A 17413-nucleotide genomic window follows, 5' to 3' on the forward strand; every position below is an offset into this window, starting at 1 on the left:
TTTGCCAAAAAATAAAATAAAACGCATTTGTGTAGCACTGACCTAATTCAACAGCTGATGCAGTTTGACGTATTTATGTATTTTTTGAGGGCAGTGTGACTGTTGTGTCATTTTAATTTGACGTCTTAATTGTAATAATGTTTGATTTAATAATGATAATAAATTAAAGATAGAATGTCTTACGATGACTTGTGAACTCGTATTGTGTAGTTCTTGACTGGGTTAATCAGTCAGAATTATATATCTTACGCGTAGGGTCCTGCATTGTTCTTATTTAACTGAATCTCACTTCTCAGATTTTATCTAAAAAAATACAAAAATGTTAAGAAAGTCTCTAAATTTAGTGCCAAGACGTCACGAGGTAATTACGATTTATATATTTGTTTAAATATCTTGCGTTAATAGTCTTACGGTAGAAATAATTTGAACGAATATTTCATCATTATAGTTTTGAAAAAGTAATAATAATATTTGATTTTTTTTTGTCGATTCTTTGCATTAAAAATAAAGTATAAAACCATAGTAATAAAGATAGTTATTTTTAGTCACAAAAATTGGTTATAATTATATGAAAAAACAGTTAACAATTAGGAATGTTTTAGAGATATAGATTTAAATTATCATTATCATCATAAATTTTAATTTTGTATCACATAAGGCTGTTTTGTATAATATTGTTGGCACCAAACACACACATATACAACACTTTGTTTCCCCAAAATTTTGTAGTTAAATAGTAAAATCAACTTGATATAAATACCAAATGGAAACTGGGATAACAACAACACTAGTGAAAAATGAAAATTGTCAGAAATCCTATTTTTCGAATTGGGAGGTCTTTCAAATGTCACATATTGTAATCTATATTTATTTAAATTATATTTTAGGTCCAACAATATGCATACTCCAGTAAGCTGGATACAATAAGAGAGAAGTTGAGAGAAGGGCCTGGCTTAGGAGATTTCATATCTGAGGATAGACCCAAGAACTGGGATGACTATGAAGGGAAATTGAAAAGAGAGAAGGGAGAATCTGAAAGATTGCGGCTGCCACCTTGGCTGAAGACATCCATACCTACCGGTTTGTGCATGAGAATAATAATTTTATTAACATCATGTTTATCTTCTTAGATTATAATCTATCATCTTAATTTATGCTAAATAAAATTCATTGAAATGAAAAAAAAAACAATATTTTTTTAGTAAAAAATCTTTGGCTTCTTTTATCTTTAAATTTTTTATATAATTAGGTGGTAGGGATTTTTGTGTTGTGATATTCTACTGCCAAGCAGCAATACTCAGTACTATTGTAGTCTGGTTTGGAGGGTGAGTGAGCCAGTGTAACTACTGGCACAAAAGACGATGTTATGTCTATAGGAATTGGTGATCTTGAGACACCTTGAACATGATTTAAGCATTAGACTGCTGGTTTTAATGGGGAATTAGATATTTTATATGAATTTATAAGTAGAATACACATGAAAATAGGCATACAATCAAACCAATAATATTACTGAACTATAATTACAGGTTCTAAATTCAGTGCTATTAAAGAACAATTACGAAGCCTTAAACTGAGCACAGTCTGTGAAGAAGCGAGGTGTCCTAACATTGGAGAATGTTGGAGTGGCGGCAAACATGGCACATCAACAGCAACTATTATGGTTATTTTTTTTTAAATATTTCGTATTTTATTGGTGACCAGTTTTTTAACTTTTTTTTTTAATGCAGCTTATGGGTGACACCTGCACTCGTGGCTGTATGTTTTGCTCAGTTAAAACATCTAGAGCTCCACCTCCTTTGGACCCAGATGAACCAAGGAATACTGCTAAAGCAATATACGAATGGGGCCTTGGCTACATTGTGCTTACTTCGGTTGATAGAGATGGTAATTTTTTTTCTAATTTTAATCAGTTTGGTTAGTAGAATCATTAATGATTTGATTATTATTAACTTATATGTTTATCTGTAATGTGATGTTAAAATATTAAAGTTAGTGGTGTTTTAAACTTTGTACTATATTGTTTCTAGATTTGCCTGATGGAGGTTCATGTCATATTGCTGAAACTGTTAAAGAAATTAAGAAGCAGTAAGTGTTTTGTATATTTATACGATTTTCTTTTTATTTACGGCAGTACAACATAATATATTAGCGGCACCTTACTTAGTAAGTGTTTTTAACAATCCATAGAAGTTGTTGAAGCCAAGTATTCCTTTATTGAATGCATGCACATTCAAGCGTGTTGGCAGCTAATCGATGTAAGTCTATCAAATACATCCCTGGTATTTTAAATTCTGTATCAACCTTAAATTATTATCATCTTGTATTATATTTAATATGTATTCCTGATGCTCTATCTGTACTGATAACTCACATTATATTGTTTTGTGAACATTGCATTTTTGGTAATTATGGTCTTTATAAATTAATATGAATCAATATATTTTTTAATGTGTTCAAAAAACTATATATCTATTGCAATTTTGATATCAGTTTTTCCAAATAATCCTATACTCTTTGTTTGTCTTTGTTTTTTTTTTAGAAATCATGAAATCCTTGTAGAATGTCTAGTACCAGATTTTCGTGGGAACCGCGACAGTATAGGAACAATAGCAAATTGTGGTTTGGACGTGTTTGCTCATAACATCGAGACAGTGGAACGACTGACTCCCTTTGTGAGAGACAAACGAGCCGGGTATGTAATACTAACATTTTTTTATTAATTGTTGCGAAAAAAATAAATGAACGTTTTTTTTAAATTAAAGTTTAAAATATTCATATTCGGTTAAGAATATAATCGTTTTACACATACAACACACAATATTTGACAATTCGACTTTTATTGAATATTTCCTCCTTTTTTAAATTACGTATTTAACGTAATTGTTTATATTAATTGGTTTTATTTTTATAAAATGACATAATTATGAATACATAGCTCGGTTCAATAAATAATTTATTGTAGTATTAGTTTGTAGTATATTGTGATTATTTAGAAAAAAATATATCACAATAATAATTAAATATTAGAAGTCTTCACCGTAGTACACTAGTAGTGTTAATATATATGAATATATTTTAAATGATACAGTAAATGTGTTATTTTAATTTACAAAATGATTCCATACATTTTCATTTCGTTACATATATTATTATTACAGATATAGACAGACGCTCAAGGTCTTAGAGACGGCGAAGGAAATAAATCCAGATCTGATAACCAAATCCTCCATAATGTTGGGCCTCGGCGAAACGGACCAACAGGTGGAACAAACAATGAAAGGTCAGTGAAATATAAGGAGATATTTGTCCGTCGGTATATTTTATGGATCAATAATAATGTATACCGATAGTTAACTGCAACAATTCCCACTGCAATTACGCGTTTAGAAGTTTATCTGACACCGTAACTGTAATTATAATTAACTTGATAACTATTTGCCGTTTTTGTGTTCGTGTTCATTTGTTTTTTCTTAGTTTTAATTACTATTTATTATTAAGAATGTATTTATTTGATTCTTTGATATGACATATTTTATTATTAGCTTATTTACCGGCGAATCCTCGTCAATTTTCATCTTCTGAATATTATTATACAAAATACTAATGAATAAAAATTCAGTTGAATTTCTTTTTAAGGTATACTTAGGAGTACTAGAGCCATAACCCAGCTATAGTTTATTCCAACCACAAGATGAAAAAATAAACAAGTAGTAAAGTAAAATAGTGTTATGTTATAAGTAAAGATATATTAATCAAGAACTGTTTGTAATGCACAATATAGCTGAGCTATTATTAATACGAAAAATACGACCACCGTGGTCGAGTAGTGTGTACACCGATTTTCATGGGTACGCCACTCCGAGTTCCCGGGTTCGATTCCCGGCTGAGTCGATGTAGAAAAGGTTCATTAGTTTTCTATGTTGTCTTGGGTCTGGGTGTTTGTGGTACCGTCGTTACTTCTGATTTTCCATGACACAAGTGCTTTAGTTACATTGGGATCAGAGTAATAATGTATGTGATGTTGTCCAATATTTATTTAATTTAAATATGTAATAGAACAGACTATACGTGACAGGTCGCACGTTGCAAATTTTACGCGCGTTTTTGATACGTGACAAGACGTGGCGCCAAAAACCTATATAGAAAAATACGCGAACTGCCGTGTATTGTCGCGTGCGATATGCCGCATATGGGTTATGGCACTAAGCTTTATGTAATAAAGATGTATTACATTAGTTTGTCGGCGTGATCTTATTTTTTTAAGTTTTTATTTATATTCGTTTTCAGATCTCAGGGCAGTAGGAGTAGATTGTGTTACGCTCGGCCAATACATGCAACCAACGAAACGTCACCTCAAAGTACACGAATACGTCACTCCAGCTAAATTCAAGGAGTGGGAGATACTCGGCAACAAACTGGGCTTCCTGTACACAGCCAGCGGGCCACTAGTGAGGTCCTCGTACAGAGCTGGAGAGTTCTTTATATCCAGCCTTTTAAGAGATAGAAAAGCAAAGAGTATTTGACCGGAGGATCATTAGATGTTTGTAAAACTTATAAAAAAAGTGTAAATAGATTTAGTTGTATATAACTTTTGCATAAAGTTTAACCATTTCAAAATAGTTGGATGAAATAAATATTTAAAAAAATAATCTCTTTTTTATTAGGAGTAAGAAGAGAGGCCACTGATTGAATTACCTTGTGACCAGTTGTCAGCCCTTCTGCTCATAGTTATTTTGTTGTAATGAAATTTCTTACTTTGGCAATAAAAAACGTATAAATTCATTATAGAGATTCAATTCACCCAAACACTAGCATTTTAAATGTCACAGCTGGACATAAGTTTTTCTTAATTGGCGTCAACAAGTCAGGTGACTTCTGTTCTATTTGGTTTAATGATTTTAGTAAGTCAACAGCGTTCTCTGCTTCTGTACCGATTCGTGGATTAAATTCGAGTGTATTACAGCTATTTAATAACCCCGAAAAGCCATGTATCGTGGTTTCTTCAAAAAACTTTCTAACAAACAAATGTAGTATTTGGATTAATTAAAATTAAATTTTTTGCTTACAGTGAGACATTCATCGGCCTATTTTTAATCTGTTCAACAGTTATAGTAGATGTATCTTAAAAGGTTTGTTGAACAACAATTTAAAAAAAAATACAAATTTAATTTTATAATATATTTTTTAGATACCATCTTGTTTATATTATTTATTTATATTTAACTAATGTGCAGATACTTGTGAGATTTTATCAAAAGCAATAAAATTATTTGTTTCAAAATTGTGTGTATAATTTAAAAACCATTTAGATCGACGAAGAATGATGTACGATTATTGAATATCCCTGTAATAAAATGAACATAAGTTGACAATATTATGGAATTTAATAATTTAATTAATAATAATTTATATTTTCGACCGTGACACTTAATATTAATACAGTCGTCAACGCTATCGCTCTTATAATGTATATACTTATACTGGTTATATTAACTTCATTTTTCACTTAGATTAAGAGACATTTTGTCAAATTAAGATAAAACAATAAATTAATGAATTAAAAAAAGTATTAAATCAAGCCAAAAAAAAATATATACGCCGTAATTTTTTCTTCAAATGCTGCTCCGTGCTTTACGGTGGTCATAAAATAATGTGGTTTTGCAACACTAAAGCTAATTCATATAAATAAATTATTTATTATTAGTGGCTTTAATCTGGGGCGCATAAGTCTAATGTATGTATATGTATAATGTATATGTATGCATATGTATAATGTATATAGATCGCGAGAGCCGGGTTTCCAACCATTGGTGAGTGATAATAATAATGATCACGCTGCTTTTTTCTCAAGCCTGAGAAGAGTTCTACGGAAGCACGCGAGGTACCGCAGAGGAGGGAATGCTTCTCCGAATACGCGAAATGATCTTAGCCTCTGCAGAGGACGGCTATTGCAAGGGTCCCGCATTTTGAATTCCCTAAAAAGAAATTGCTAATAATTAGCTTTAAGCTTAATTAAAATATGACCTCACAAGTGGTTACCAGCCTTAAGATTACTTTTACATTGCAATCAATTCCTTACTTTTTTAAATTGAATGTAGTGATATAAATGATTATCAACTATTTGCTTTATTAAAATTAGAAAATATTACTTATGAGGGTGCGTGTCACCTAATCAGGTCGTTACTTGTAATTTTGTAAACTATATACTATAGTATTCATTTACTAACTACCGGGGTAACACAATGGTCGGCTATTTTTAGTGGTAACGCGCACGACTGCGCTTTTAACGGGAGCGAAATAACCAACACCCCGCCTTGAATACCTAACATGCACTAATTCACCCCGTGACTTGTATTGTATTGTAACTGATAAACGTTACGTATAGTTTGGATATGGCAATTTTTTTTTTTAATGTTTGTAATATCATTTACTTTCTTATACGAAAGGTTTAGCAATTGTTGCAATTTTCGGTAATCCAATATTTGCCGAATGTCCACGTCTTAATTTCCTGTGTTGTTTTTAGAAGGTTATATTATATGTTCGTGTGTGTATGTAATTAAATTGAGTATATCGAGTATATTAATAAAAAAAAGGAATGCTATCATACAATAGAATGTACAAAACGAACTCCATAGTTAAAGATGTATATTTATCTGATATTTTTCGGATATTAATGTGCCGTTAAAATAATAGGTGTAATGTTATCACAGCTGTAACACCTACTACGATTTAAGTTATATTAGCTATACTGTAACTGTACTCAGGGACGGACCGTAAGTTTAGGGGACCCTGGGCTAACACTACTTAGAGGCCCATCGAATACATATCTGAACGTAGACTTGAATTAAATTAATTGAATCGGTTTGATTAATTGCAGGACTCGCAGGGCTGCAAACCGTACGATCTGTTTAATTTAATAAAATTATGGATTTTTTCGCATTATCTTCTATTTTTGACTTTGAATGACTTAGCGGGGGCCCCCTTGAATTCACGGGGCCCTGGGTTGAAGCCCAAAAAGCCATATGATAGATCCGGCCCTGACTGTACTATTATAAAACTATTACAACTTTTTGCTTTTCTATTTAGAAATATGTATATTTTTGTACAAATTAGATTTTTTCTACGTAAACTAACTTGTTAAAAAATCATAATATAATAAAAACACACGTTACAGCACTATGCAATCGAGAAAGTTATTTAAAAATAACTTAACATATAACAATTAGTTAGTAGTTATAAAACAAATTTAAAAAATTGGTACTTTTTTATAAATGAACTACCGCATCCATTTTGTTATGCTGACTGTACTTTATCTCACTGTGAAGATGCACGTATGGTCAGCAAACGGCGTGTGTTAGTTTTTCGTGCGGGCTTTTTGCGCGTCCGTGCGTAAACATCGCGAGGCTAAGATTACTGACTTTGTAGATAAGGAATGATAATATAGAATGCTATAAAATGTTTTGTGGAATACATGGAAACCATATATTCTATATACATGACGTGAATTATGTTCTGAATAAAAGTTGTAATTATAATGACGTAGTGAATTTAGTTATATGCAATATTCAGTAAAAAAAAATATTATTTGTAAGACCATTCATATCAAACAAATATAATTTCACATGATACTTGTTACTGTAAATTTTAATGAAGATTTCGGAGATCGATTTTAATAAGTGTTTTTGTAGGAGGTTAACTACTCAGGTGGGCTTGTATATAGTCCCATCACCAAGTATTCTATATTATTATTTTCAATTAACTATTTGGCACGCGTGTAAAAAGATACAAATTGAAAGTCTAGAAGACTAACTGCCTGCAAGAAGTTAAATTAATTATATTGTTATTTTTTAGGTCTATTATTCGTTCTTGAGTCTCTCTTCGCATGTACGTTAATATAAAAGCGTACATGTGTGATTAGTATTAGGTATTTATTGAATATTCTTGACGATAAATCGTTTTAACAATATTTTATGTACTGACGTTACAGGTTTTAATTATAAGTACCCAGGCGACCGAGCTTCGCTGGAATATAAAGTCATTTTTTTTTGTAAAATATACCACAGATAAAATTAAAAACAAAAACTTATACAAAATACAAAATTCAAGCCAAATTATTAGAGTCGTTTCCGAGTTACGGGATTAAGATTTGAATTTGTTTCTTATTACGTTTGCATAAGTTATTACATCAAATAATTCATTGTTAAGTTACGATCTTAATATAGAAAATGAGAAGGAGTTACATAACTAAAAACCTTATAATTTTCTTTAAAATATTTCAAAACCTTTTATTTTTAAATCGGTTATATTTCAAACAATCTACTCGTCGAACCCGACACTCATGGCGAGGTTCCCACGCGTCATCAAGTATGCTGATGCGGAGTATTCGCGACATGGATCTAGTCTTTGCTATGGTGAAATTTTACCAAATAGTTTGTCTCAAATGAAGTTGCTATCTGACTGTTTACTACTTTTAGATTTATAAATTATTTGTAATTATTACAATTTTGCTACGCTGTAACAAATAGTAAGTATTTTTCTCGGTAGCCAGTGTTAAATACGTTGCAAGTATATAATATATTTTTATACAAATACATATATAAAAAAAAATCTAGCATAATTATCTTTGGTATTTCAACTTTATATACGAAACTGCGGTTATCTGGATGGACGAATTAATTCAAGGCTTCTATTATCTGTAATAGATAACATACTATAATAGGTAAATATACTATAAGTGGACAACTGTGTGCATAAACATGAGAGCTTTCTCCATTCACTCACTTTTATAATTCGATGGGATGGAAAAATTTAATACGAACGGAAGCAGTTCCGGCACAGGATCAATGGTTTTACGTACTCACGAGGCCGGGGCGTTGGATAAACATTGCTACCTTCCAAGCTCTCGGCTGCTATTGAGAATTTCTTGCAAGAAAGAAAAAATACCTTAGAATCTGTAGTCTTATAATAATGAGAAGTTACTTTTAGGGAACTCAGATAAGCTCTACTTGACTTAGTAAAATCAAAATAGACTTTTCCCAATTAAAATATGTTATCTAACTATTTGAAATTTATTCGGTTTTAAAAAGTTAGATTTGGCGTTTATGCTCAAAGACTAAACGAGCTAAAAAGTAAAAAAAATATCGCTTGTAAAAAAAAAAATTTATCACAAATAAACGAAGTTAATATTTTATGTGAGTCTGCACTGTGTGACTTAATTTTATGTAGTTCTAATAAATAATGTATAGTTAAAGTTGTAAAACGGGTATTAAAATCTGTAAATAATTTCTAAAAAAGTTATGTCACCTCAGATCTAAGGTAGAATTCTAATAACCTTAATAAACTCATAAAATATCTAATAAATGTACTTAGTTGTAATAAGCAAAGATAATTTTTAGTAATACCAAAAGCAGTCAAATTTTTACCCACGAAAATATAACAAAATTAAATTATTTTCAACAAAGAAAGGAAACGTTTCTGCCGAAAAAAATTACAGTACCATCATTCTGTATGTCAAATATGTTCCGATTTTTTCACAGAAAATAGAATTGGTTTTGTGTATATTTTAAATAGTTAGAAAATATATCAGCATAAATAAATATTTCGCATGATTCTAACTAATAATTACATTCAAAATTTATGACAGATTTCAAAGCTTCACCAGGCTTGGGTGAAGAGGGGCAAGTTAAACGATAAGGTTTCTAAAAAGACAGTCATGTTATACAATTAATACTTATATCAACACAATTTATTAACTCTGTATTTTTTTAAATAGCAATATTTTGTTAAATAAATAAAAATAAAACTATTAATAACGCATTCTAATCATATACTCGTACAAGATAGGTATGCAATATAATAACAATAAATGTAAGATTTTTACGTATAAATCGTAAGTAGGTTCGCAACAAGTATAACATTGTCGATACAAATTTTATCCTCTACCAATTTTTATTACAGTAGTTCATACTTTTCATATTTTACAAGAGCTTCGCTGTGAATTCAAAAATACGTCGACACTCTGCTTTCCAACGTACTGTATTCATAAATGCAAAATACAAAACGATGTATCGAAAATCTTAAAATCTCTTAGAACAGAAGAATGCCAATATAATGCAATTCGTTTGTCCCATTTATTTATTGAAAATAGGCAGATGGGCTACCTGATGGTATATGGTCACCACTGCTCTCAAACATTGCCACCAGTAAGAAATGTAACTAATAACCTTCACTTGTCTTTTTCGTCAATGCGGCACCAACCTTGAGAGCTAAGACTTTTTTATGTTATATATATTGTACACTGGCTTACCCAACCTTCAATCCGGAACACAATGATACTTCGTATTGGTGTTTGATGGTAGAATATGTCATGAGTGGATGGGTAACCTAACCTATACGGCTTCGCCCAAAGCCCACCTAGTACCTGAAAATATATCTAAAAGAAATTTATGATAAAAATTCGTATTACTGTAGTGGTGTAATTTTAACCTCAACATTCAATACAAATAATTTCAGTATTTCTCAAAATGTTATGCAGTTGCATGATTTAATTACGACTTCGTTAATGAATATAATTTTTACACTCACCTTACTAAAGAATTTTTAATTGCATTTCCTTCTTGGTGGGTATTTTTTTTTCAGTCTTCCATTTGCTGGGGCGAAACTGAAATCTATTTTAAAATATAATACGCTTTTATTTTTGGAAAATTCCGCGAGTGGCTCTGGGGAGAGAAAGCTAATTTCAATTTCATTTAGTTCTGGCGCGATTCCATGCACCGGTCAAAGAATATGCTTGATAAATTTAAACAGAACTGAATGAAGTGTATTAAATTGAGAATTAAACTTACAAAAAAAATGTATATTTTTTTAAATAGTGTTATGGTGATGATTATTTTGAAGTCCTGGCCAATTTTATCCTACCGTTTTCGATGGATATTATTGCAGTACACAAGAGTATGCCTGAACATAGGCGTATTGTCATTCATGAAACTCATAGTTTGGATAATACCGTAAAATGACACGCTCGGGGAGAACTCAATTGCACGACCAATTTTCTTAGGCATGGGCGTGTAACACTGTTAGCGTTTATTATTATACTATGTAACAATATGCTATAATATATTTATTAATAAGTGAATGTAAAAACCAAAAACAAAAATGTATTTAATTTTCCGTCATAATTATAAAATAAGAAACAGAACTCATATAATTAAAAAAATTACACATAATTTAAGTATTTCATTTATATTGTTTTTAAACCATAATTACTGCAATTGGCAGAGTAAAGGTGGAGCGATGTCATTTAGTCTATGACTAGTGAGTACCGCTGGCGCTACTCTTGGGAGCGTTTGGGTTCTGTAGGCAGGCAGATTACACCCTGTCTGAGCTGCACTACGCAATTCCATTCGAAAGGATTCCGCATTTTTATCGCTCTCTCTCGATGCCTTCACTATAAAATTGGCTTTAAATCGACCAAAGGATTTATGTCACAATCGTTTCATTACTCGTCTTCGTCTGTGCTTTAAGCGTTCTGTCTTAATATGTAGAATACGCTATGTTTGGGGATTACATATGTATATACATTTTTATTTTCTTGTCGAAATTAGTAGTATTCGTATAAAACTTATATATTTTTTTCTAATTAAAGTCAGATTGAAATATAAAAAACGTTCATAATGAGTATTATATAAATTCAAAAAATATAAGAAGTGTGTGTGTTTAATTAGTAGAAAAATTGACCGTGTAGTTGACTTCGAAGAAGTTAACTAAATATTTCACCTCATAATTAACGTAAATAGTACTATGTACATCATAAAATATTTTATTCGATCTAAATAAAATAACATAGTTAAAAGATAATATTGTTTTAAGAACATTGTCGTTATCCTACTATTGCGTGTAAATAGTACAAAACACATAGTTTAAAGCTAACTAATCAACTTGCTCATTTTTCTAGCTAAATTACATTCTGATACTGATGAAATACTATTAAATTTTATTTATTTTTCCTATATTCATAAAATAATACGTAATACGGAATTATATACGTGTTTCCGTCTCGTTCTTAAGATATTTCACAGGCAGGTATATTCTGCCAGCTCACGTGTAGAATAATTAGGATTAAGGGCCTTATTTAATAGACAACTAGAATTAAATGGAAAGTATCAAAACATAAATTCAGAGTAGATATAACAGTCTTCCTATTAAACAAAACATTGTCGATTCAAAGTATATTCAGTTGTTGAAATTACATAATCAAATCTATATCAGGTACCTTTGACCGATTAAAAGATACTTTTCGAAAACAAAGAAATACACATTTTTATAATTACAATATAAACGCATAAACATGAAGTACGTAATAACAATACCAGCTAACTAAATGTATTTTAAATTCTAAACGAGTATAATTGCATATAAAATTGACTATACCGAAATGTTTAATTATAATCAAACTTTGTTTTCGAATAACATTCTAGCTGTCAAATATTTCCCACTTTTAAGAATTGCTTTCGTAAGTCCGATTACGGTGCAATTGCAAATAATTTTAAGGAGAATGTACATGTTTATACTTAAATATATGACTATTAAAATGAATTATTCTTATAATGCTAAATAAGTAGTATAAACAAAAACACGAACAGAAGAAAGATTCGAAATAAGAATTCAGGATAAGTTTTATCGTAATATTTTATAGTTGAGACGAAAATATAAATAAGTCACGCAGGTAAACAAAGTTAATTTTATCAATATAATTTATTAACAAGACCAGACATGATATGTACTATTGATTATGTCATAGGTGGCTAACGAGCAGGAGGCTCACCTGATAGAAAATGACAACCACCGCCCATGGACCACCAGGGGGCTTGCAAGTGCGTTGCCGGCCTTTAAGGAAGGAGTACGATTCAGTATGTTATTTTTCATTATTAAGGTATAATGTTACATCGCGGGCTATAATTGTCTAATGTTGTTGTTAAATGTTTGTGTAGGCTCCTTTATTTTTTACCCACCTCGTTAGAAGTTGATTAGAGAGCGACAACAGCACGGCTCGGAGCCAAACTTCTGATTATCCGCTTATAGGAGCGCAACTTTTTAAAGTAACGCCGTGGAATTAGTTATATCGGGCGATAACGCGCTGAAACGAGCTCTCGTAGATTGCGAAGCAAATTGAGAATCTCTGCTGACTGTCAACATTTTTATTGTAACTTATGGTGCTTTTAGCTTCTTAAATTGCATTTATTTTTTGTACAATTTGTCTGTTTGTATTAAGTAGAAATAAAACGTTGCTAGAATGAAGTCTCTAAAGATTCTTCGATTCGGTTAAAAACATAAATGAAATGAATTATTCTTGTGCTCATAAGATCTCGTTCACTTGGTGGTAGGGCTTTATGCAAGTCTGTCTGGGTAGGTACCATACACTCATTATATTATTTTTATGTTCCGATTCACTCACAAGTGACCTAACATTTTTGCTCCCATGGTTGGTAGCGTATTGGCTTTATAAATGTTAAAGTGTCTCACGGCACTAATTTTCATGGGCAGTGGTGACCACATAATATCAGATGGCCCATTTACCCGTCCCCTTATCAATGAAATAAAAACAAACTTTTTCAAGTGTATAAGTGATGTGTTACTCTGCCTGCTTCCATGCTGCTACTGAGATTTCTTTAACAGTAAAGCTAAATTAGCCCGACTGAGGCTTCGAACCCATGTCCTCAAAATCTGCAGGTGTCCAAATTATTCACTAGAACAACAAATCAATACAACGAATAATAATAATTAAATTAGCAATTATTCTGTTAAAGATTAAACTTATATCAATGTATTGTTAAATTTATCAATTTACGTTTTTCCTAACATTATTCTATAGCAATAAAATACGAATGAAACGTACAAAATTTTACTTTAAATAGCTATCTATGGCACTATGGCAGTGCAATCACAAATACATTAGTGTCGCGGTGCAGTGGCCAGTATGCAAACCCAATCGAACCCGCGCCGTCTCAAGTGATTCCGTAATGCTCGAATATTTGACTAGTGACCATGTCTGTAGCTCACGCTATATAAATTTCAAGCAACGCAATACTTTTAACGAAAATGATATTATTAAATATGTTTTTTTTATTTTTAAATAAAAATATATTAATACGATGATATTAAAGGTTAATTTTATTTTTCCTGTTATTGTTATAGCAAAAAGTCATTACCTTTAGTCGTCAAAATCAGGAGTTACAATTTAGAATAAACAAATTTCATTAAACAAGAATCAATTTCATGTATCTGTGGTAAAATTGTTTATATATGTATAATCTGAAAATTTGTTGTATTTATTATCTCTTTTCCAAATTCGACCTAGCAATCGTTGATAAATAAATGTAGCAACAGTTTGCACGAAATATCGCTCAATATTCACTGGACAGTTATCCTTGGTTGAATATTTGACTAGAGTCGCCGTTGAAACGCGAGCTCGTCTTGAGTACTTTAATAGCTTACTAGAGTCATCTGGGATCGTCGAGTTATAAGTTCCGATTTATCTATATCAGTTAAATGTTGAATGGCTTTCAACTCTACAATTAGCTTACTAATTACGTGTTCGCGTATGTATCACTCAGGCATTCGTCACTTATTCTTTGCCTGGGTTTAAAAGATGAGTGAGCCAACGAATGACCATTGGAAAATCTGCCAACCGATATGAAATAAAATAATTACTTATATACATTATTCATATATTTATTACATATACATAAGTTAGTTATATGAATTTCTATGTAATTTTCTCCGTGATTATTTCGTATCCATTATCCATTTCTTATCGAAAGTTCATTTAACGAGTTAATCAAGATCCAATAGTTGTAAAGAGGTATCTCCTAATCCTCTGTTACCAAATAAAGACTAATATCCTCTGGTTAATAGCTTGAGGGACCAACTAATTCGTTTAAAGGCTGGGTAATGGGATATCGGAAAACAGAACGTGAATTCAACTGCCGTTAATTTTTATTGATTATATAATATCTATTTGGATTAAGCTTCGGTTTGACGATGATTTTGATGTAATTAAAAACAAAGTCTAAATTATTCATATTAATAAAATTATTAATTATTAATTAAAACTAATTTATCAAAACATGTTATAATATATTATTAATTAATTGATAGATCTTGATGTGTATTTTTTATTACTGCAATTATGAAAATATCTGTATAAATATTTAGGTATGTTTATCCGAACCTGAGTAGTTAGTAAGAAAATACGGAGTTTTCTAATTAAGTCAAGAAACAGCATACAACTGTTGTGCTTAAGTATATTCTTAATTATATGAGCTTTAAAAGATAATTTGATTTTTAAAAACCAATTAAAATTTTAGCTTTATCTACGTTTTCGTTAATATTCAATATAGTTTCAACTAAGATTCGTATATCTATATTTATAGATTTCGAATTTTAATAGAATATATTATGATAACATTAATGTGTAGTAATGGACGTTTATAAATGACCTCTTGAAGCTTGAACCAGTACTAGGTTCGACATTCGTAATAATCGAGTAAACGTTAAAGTTGTCCGGTTTGGCGCGAATGACACTCAAGCGCTGTGCGCGGTGGCGCGTGAAATTGCCCAGTGTCGGGGCTTCGTGCGAAGCGCCTCAGTCATAAAATATATGCGACAGCTAATAATATATGGGACAATACTGCATGTCCGATTTTCCATAGGCTCTAAATTATATGCATGGCAGGTTTATCGCATCTAAGCATATTTACTGTAAATAATTCATTTTTTATGAGTATGCATCGTATACAAAACAAGAATTATTTTTTGTCTTTGTGACGAATTTTGGTTGACTGCATGAATATCAAGCAATCTGAATGTAGCACTCGTCGCCATTTTGAATAATGTATATACAGTCTCTCTAGTACAACTCTTATTAATACATATATGTATCTATAGTTAATCTATGTTTGTATATTTATCCAATTGCAAATGTTCTATTCATTTATCTATATATGTTTTAAGGGTTTTTGAATGGGGAACAAAAGTTTAATTTGTTCGTCGATTGATGCGGATTCAACGACTAGAGGCCTTGTGAATTGTTGCGAGGAGTTGCATAAGCTTCAAGCTAAATTTACAAGGATCACCAGTAAACATAAACGGCACGTGTCATTTATGTAATTAGATGCACTTGGTTATGTACATATATATGCACGTGGATGAAATTGTGGCACAAAGTTACTTTTATAATATAAAAAAGGGAGTGGAAATTGATGTAGACGCTAATCTACGGACGAATCTAATTTAAAAAGTCATTTATTGTTAGATTTTCCAATTATTCGGTGAAGTGACCGACTGCCTGACTGCCCGACAAAGCATGACCTAACTGATGGATCTAGACTTGGAATTACGATCATATGGGCAAAAAAATGAACCAACCGTTCTGTCACTAGTTGGAGTTGTAATAAGATGAAGTATTATATTTATAATAAACTCCAGAACTTCAACTGGAAATGGAACAAAGACATAATTTACTATACCTAAGAGATGAATATTTGGATCGTTTGTTTGCTTGTTTCACTTTTACCGCGGCGGCTCCACCTCTTAAAACTGTTTCTGATATGAGACCGGGTCAGTGTGTAACTTGCTTTAGGGAACTGGGGTCCGTCCTCTTCCCAGAGAACCAGTGTCAGTACATCAGGTCTCTTACCATAATCAGAACTAATTCCGCGGTGCTCAATAAGAGCAGGAACGTCCGTGGTGGCAAGAGCCCTTTTTAATGATACAAATTAAAAGAACCATGGCAAAAAAGCCTACCTAGCTACTTTTTGGACAAGAAAGACCACGTAATCCTAAGGAGTCTCTTGTCTCTCTTTTTTCCACTCTTTCAACAGTGATCTCATGCGGAGACCTATTGATATGCAGAAACATTAATTGTTTAAAATTGTCACAAGATTTTTAGAGGGTAACGTATGCAAAATGACTCGACTCTTTAGTTGATAACGCTAGAAGCCTGGCACGGTAATTTCACTTGTAAAATTTTGTGACAAACTGTAGATTGAAGTGTAACGTGACCAATGTTCCCCTGAAAATGTTCCAATGAATTCCAAAGTTGCAACTTTCTTAGGGATATCGTCATTGGGGCACTTTACCTTCCAGTTCTCTATCGTCTCTGCTATGTTGAATTTAAAAAATAAGACCCAAACTCTCTGAAACTCAAGACAATTTTTTGTCAAAATTTGAGATGATGAAAGTGAACCCAATATGAAATTAAAAATAATATAATTATTTTTATATAACACGGTTTTAGCTAAATTATATTACATAACTAAAGCGGCCTTAACAGAAGGACAGTGTATATAATGATCAAAACTTTCCAAACTTCCAACGAACTGTAGACAATTTATAAAAAGGGTTCCTATCA

General features: G+C 31.4%; 1 protein-coding gene across 1 annotated transcript; it reads left to right on the forward strand.

Annotated features, from left to right (window-relative positions):
* Nucleotides 1-75: 75 nt before the first annotated feature.
* On the forward strand, nt 76-4652 carry LOC113397489 (lipoyl synthase, mitochondrial). The gene is made up of 8 exons (XM_026635880.2): nt 76-361; nt 888-1080; nt 1530-1663; nt 1731-1887; nt 2031-2088; nt 2543-2695; nt 3162-3283; nt 4291-4652. Exons 1-8 carry the CDS (start codon nt 320-322, stop codon nt 4524-4526), a joined length of 1095 nt encoding a protein of 364 aa, XP_026491665.2. The 5' UTR covers nt 76-319; the 3' UTR covers nt 4527-4652.
* The last annotated feature ends 12761 nt before the right edge of the window (nt 4653-17413 follow it).

Source organism: Vanessa tameamea, chromosome 3 (assembly GCF_037043105.1).
Source record: "Vanessa tameamea isolate UH-Manoa-2023 chromosome 3, ilVanTame1 primary haplotype, whole genome shotgun sequence".
Classification (NCBI taxonomy): domain Eukaryota; kingdom Metazoa; phylum Arthropoda; class Insecta; order Lepidoptera; family Nymphalidae; genus Vanessa; species Vanessa tameamea.

Excerpts from the sequence above, each read along its gene's own strand:
- LOC113397489 (XM_026635880.2), top strand. The coding sequence starts at position 320 with ATGTTAAGAAAGTCTCTAAATTTAGTGCCAAGACGTCACGAG. Across the intron at positions 362-887 it reads TAGTGCCAAGACGTCACGAG|GTCCAACAATATGCATACTC; the intron begins GTAATTACGATT and ends ATTATATTTTAG. Across the intron at positions 2,089-2,542 it reads GTTAAAGAAATTAAGAAGCA|AAATCATGAAATCCTTGTAG; the intron begins GTAAGTGTTTTG and ends TTTTTTTTTTAG.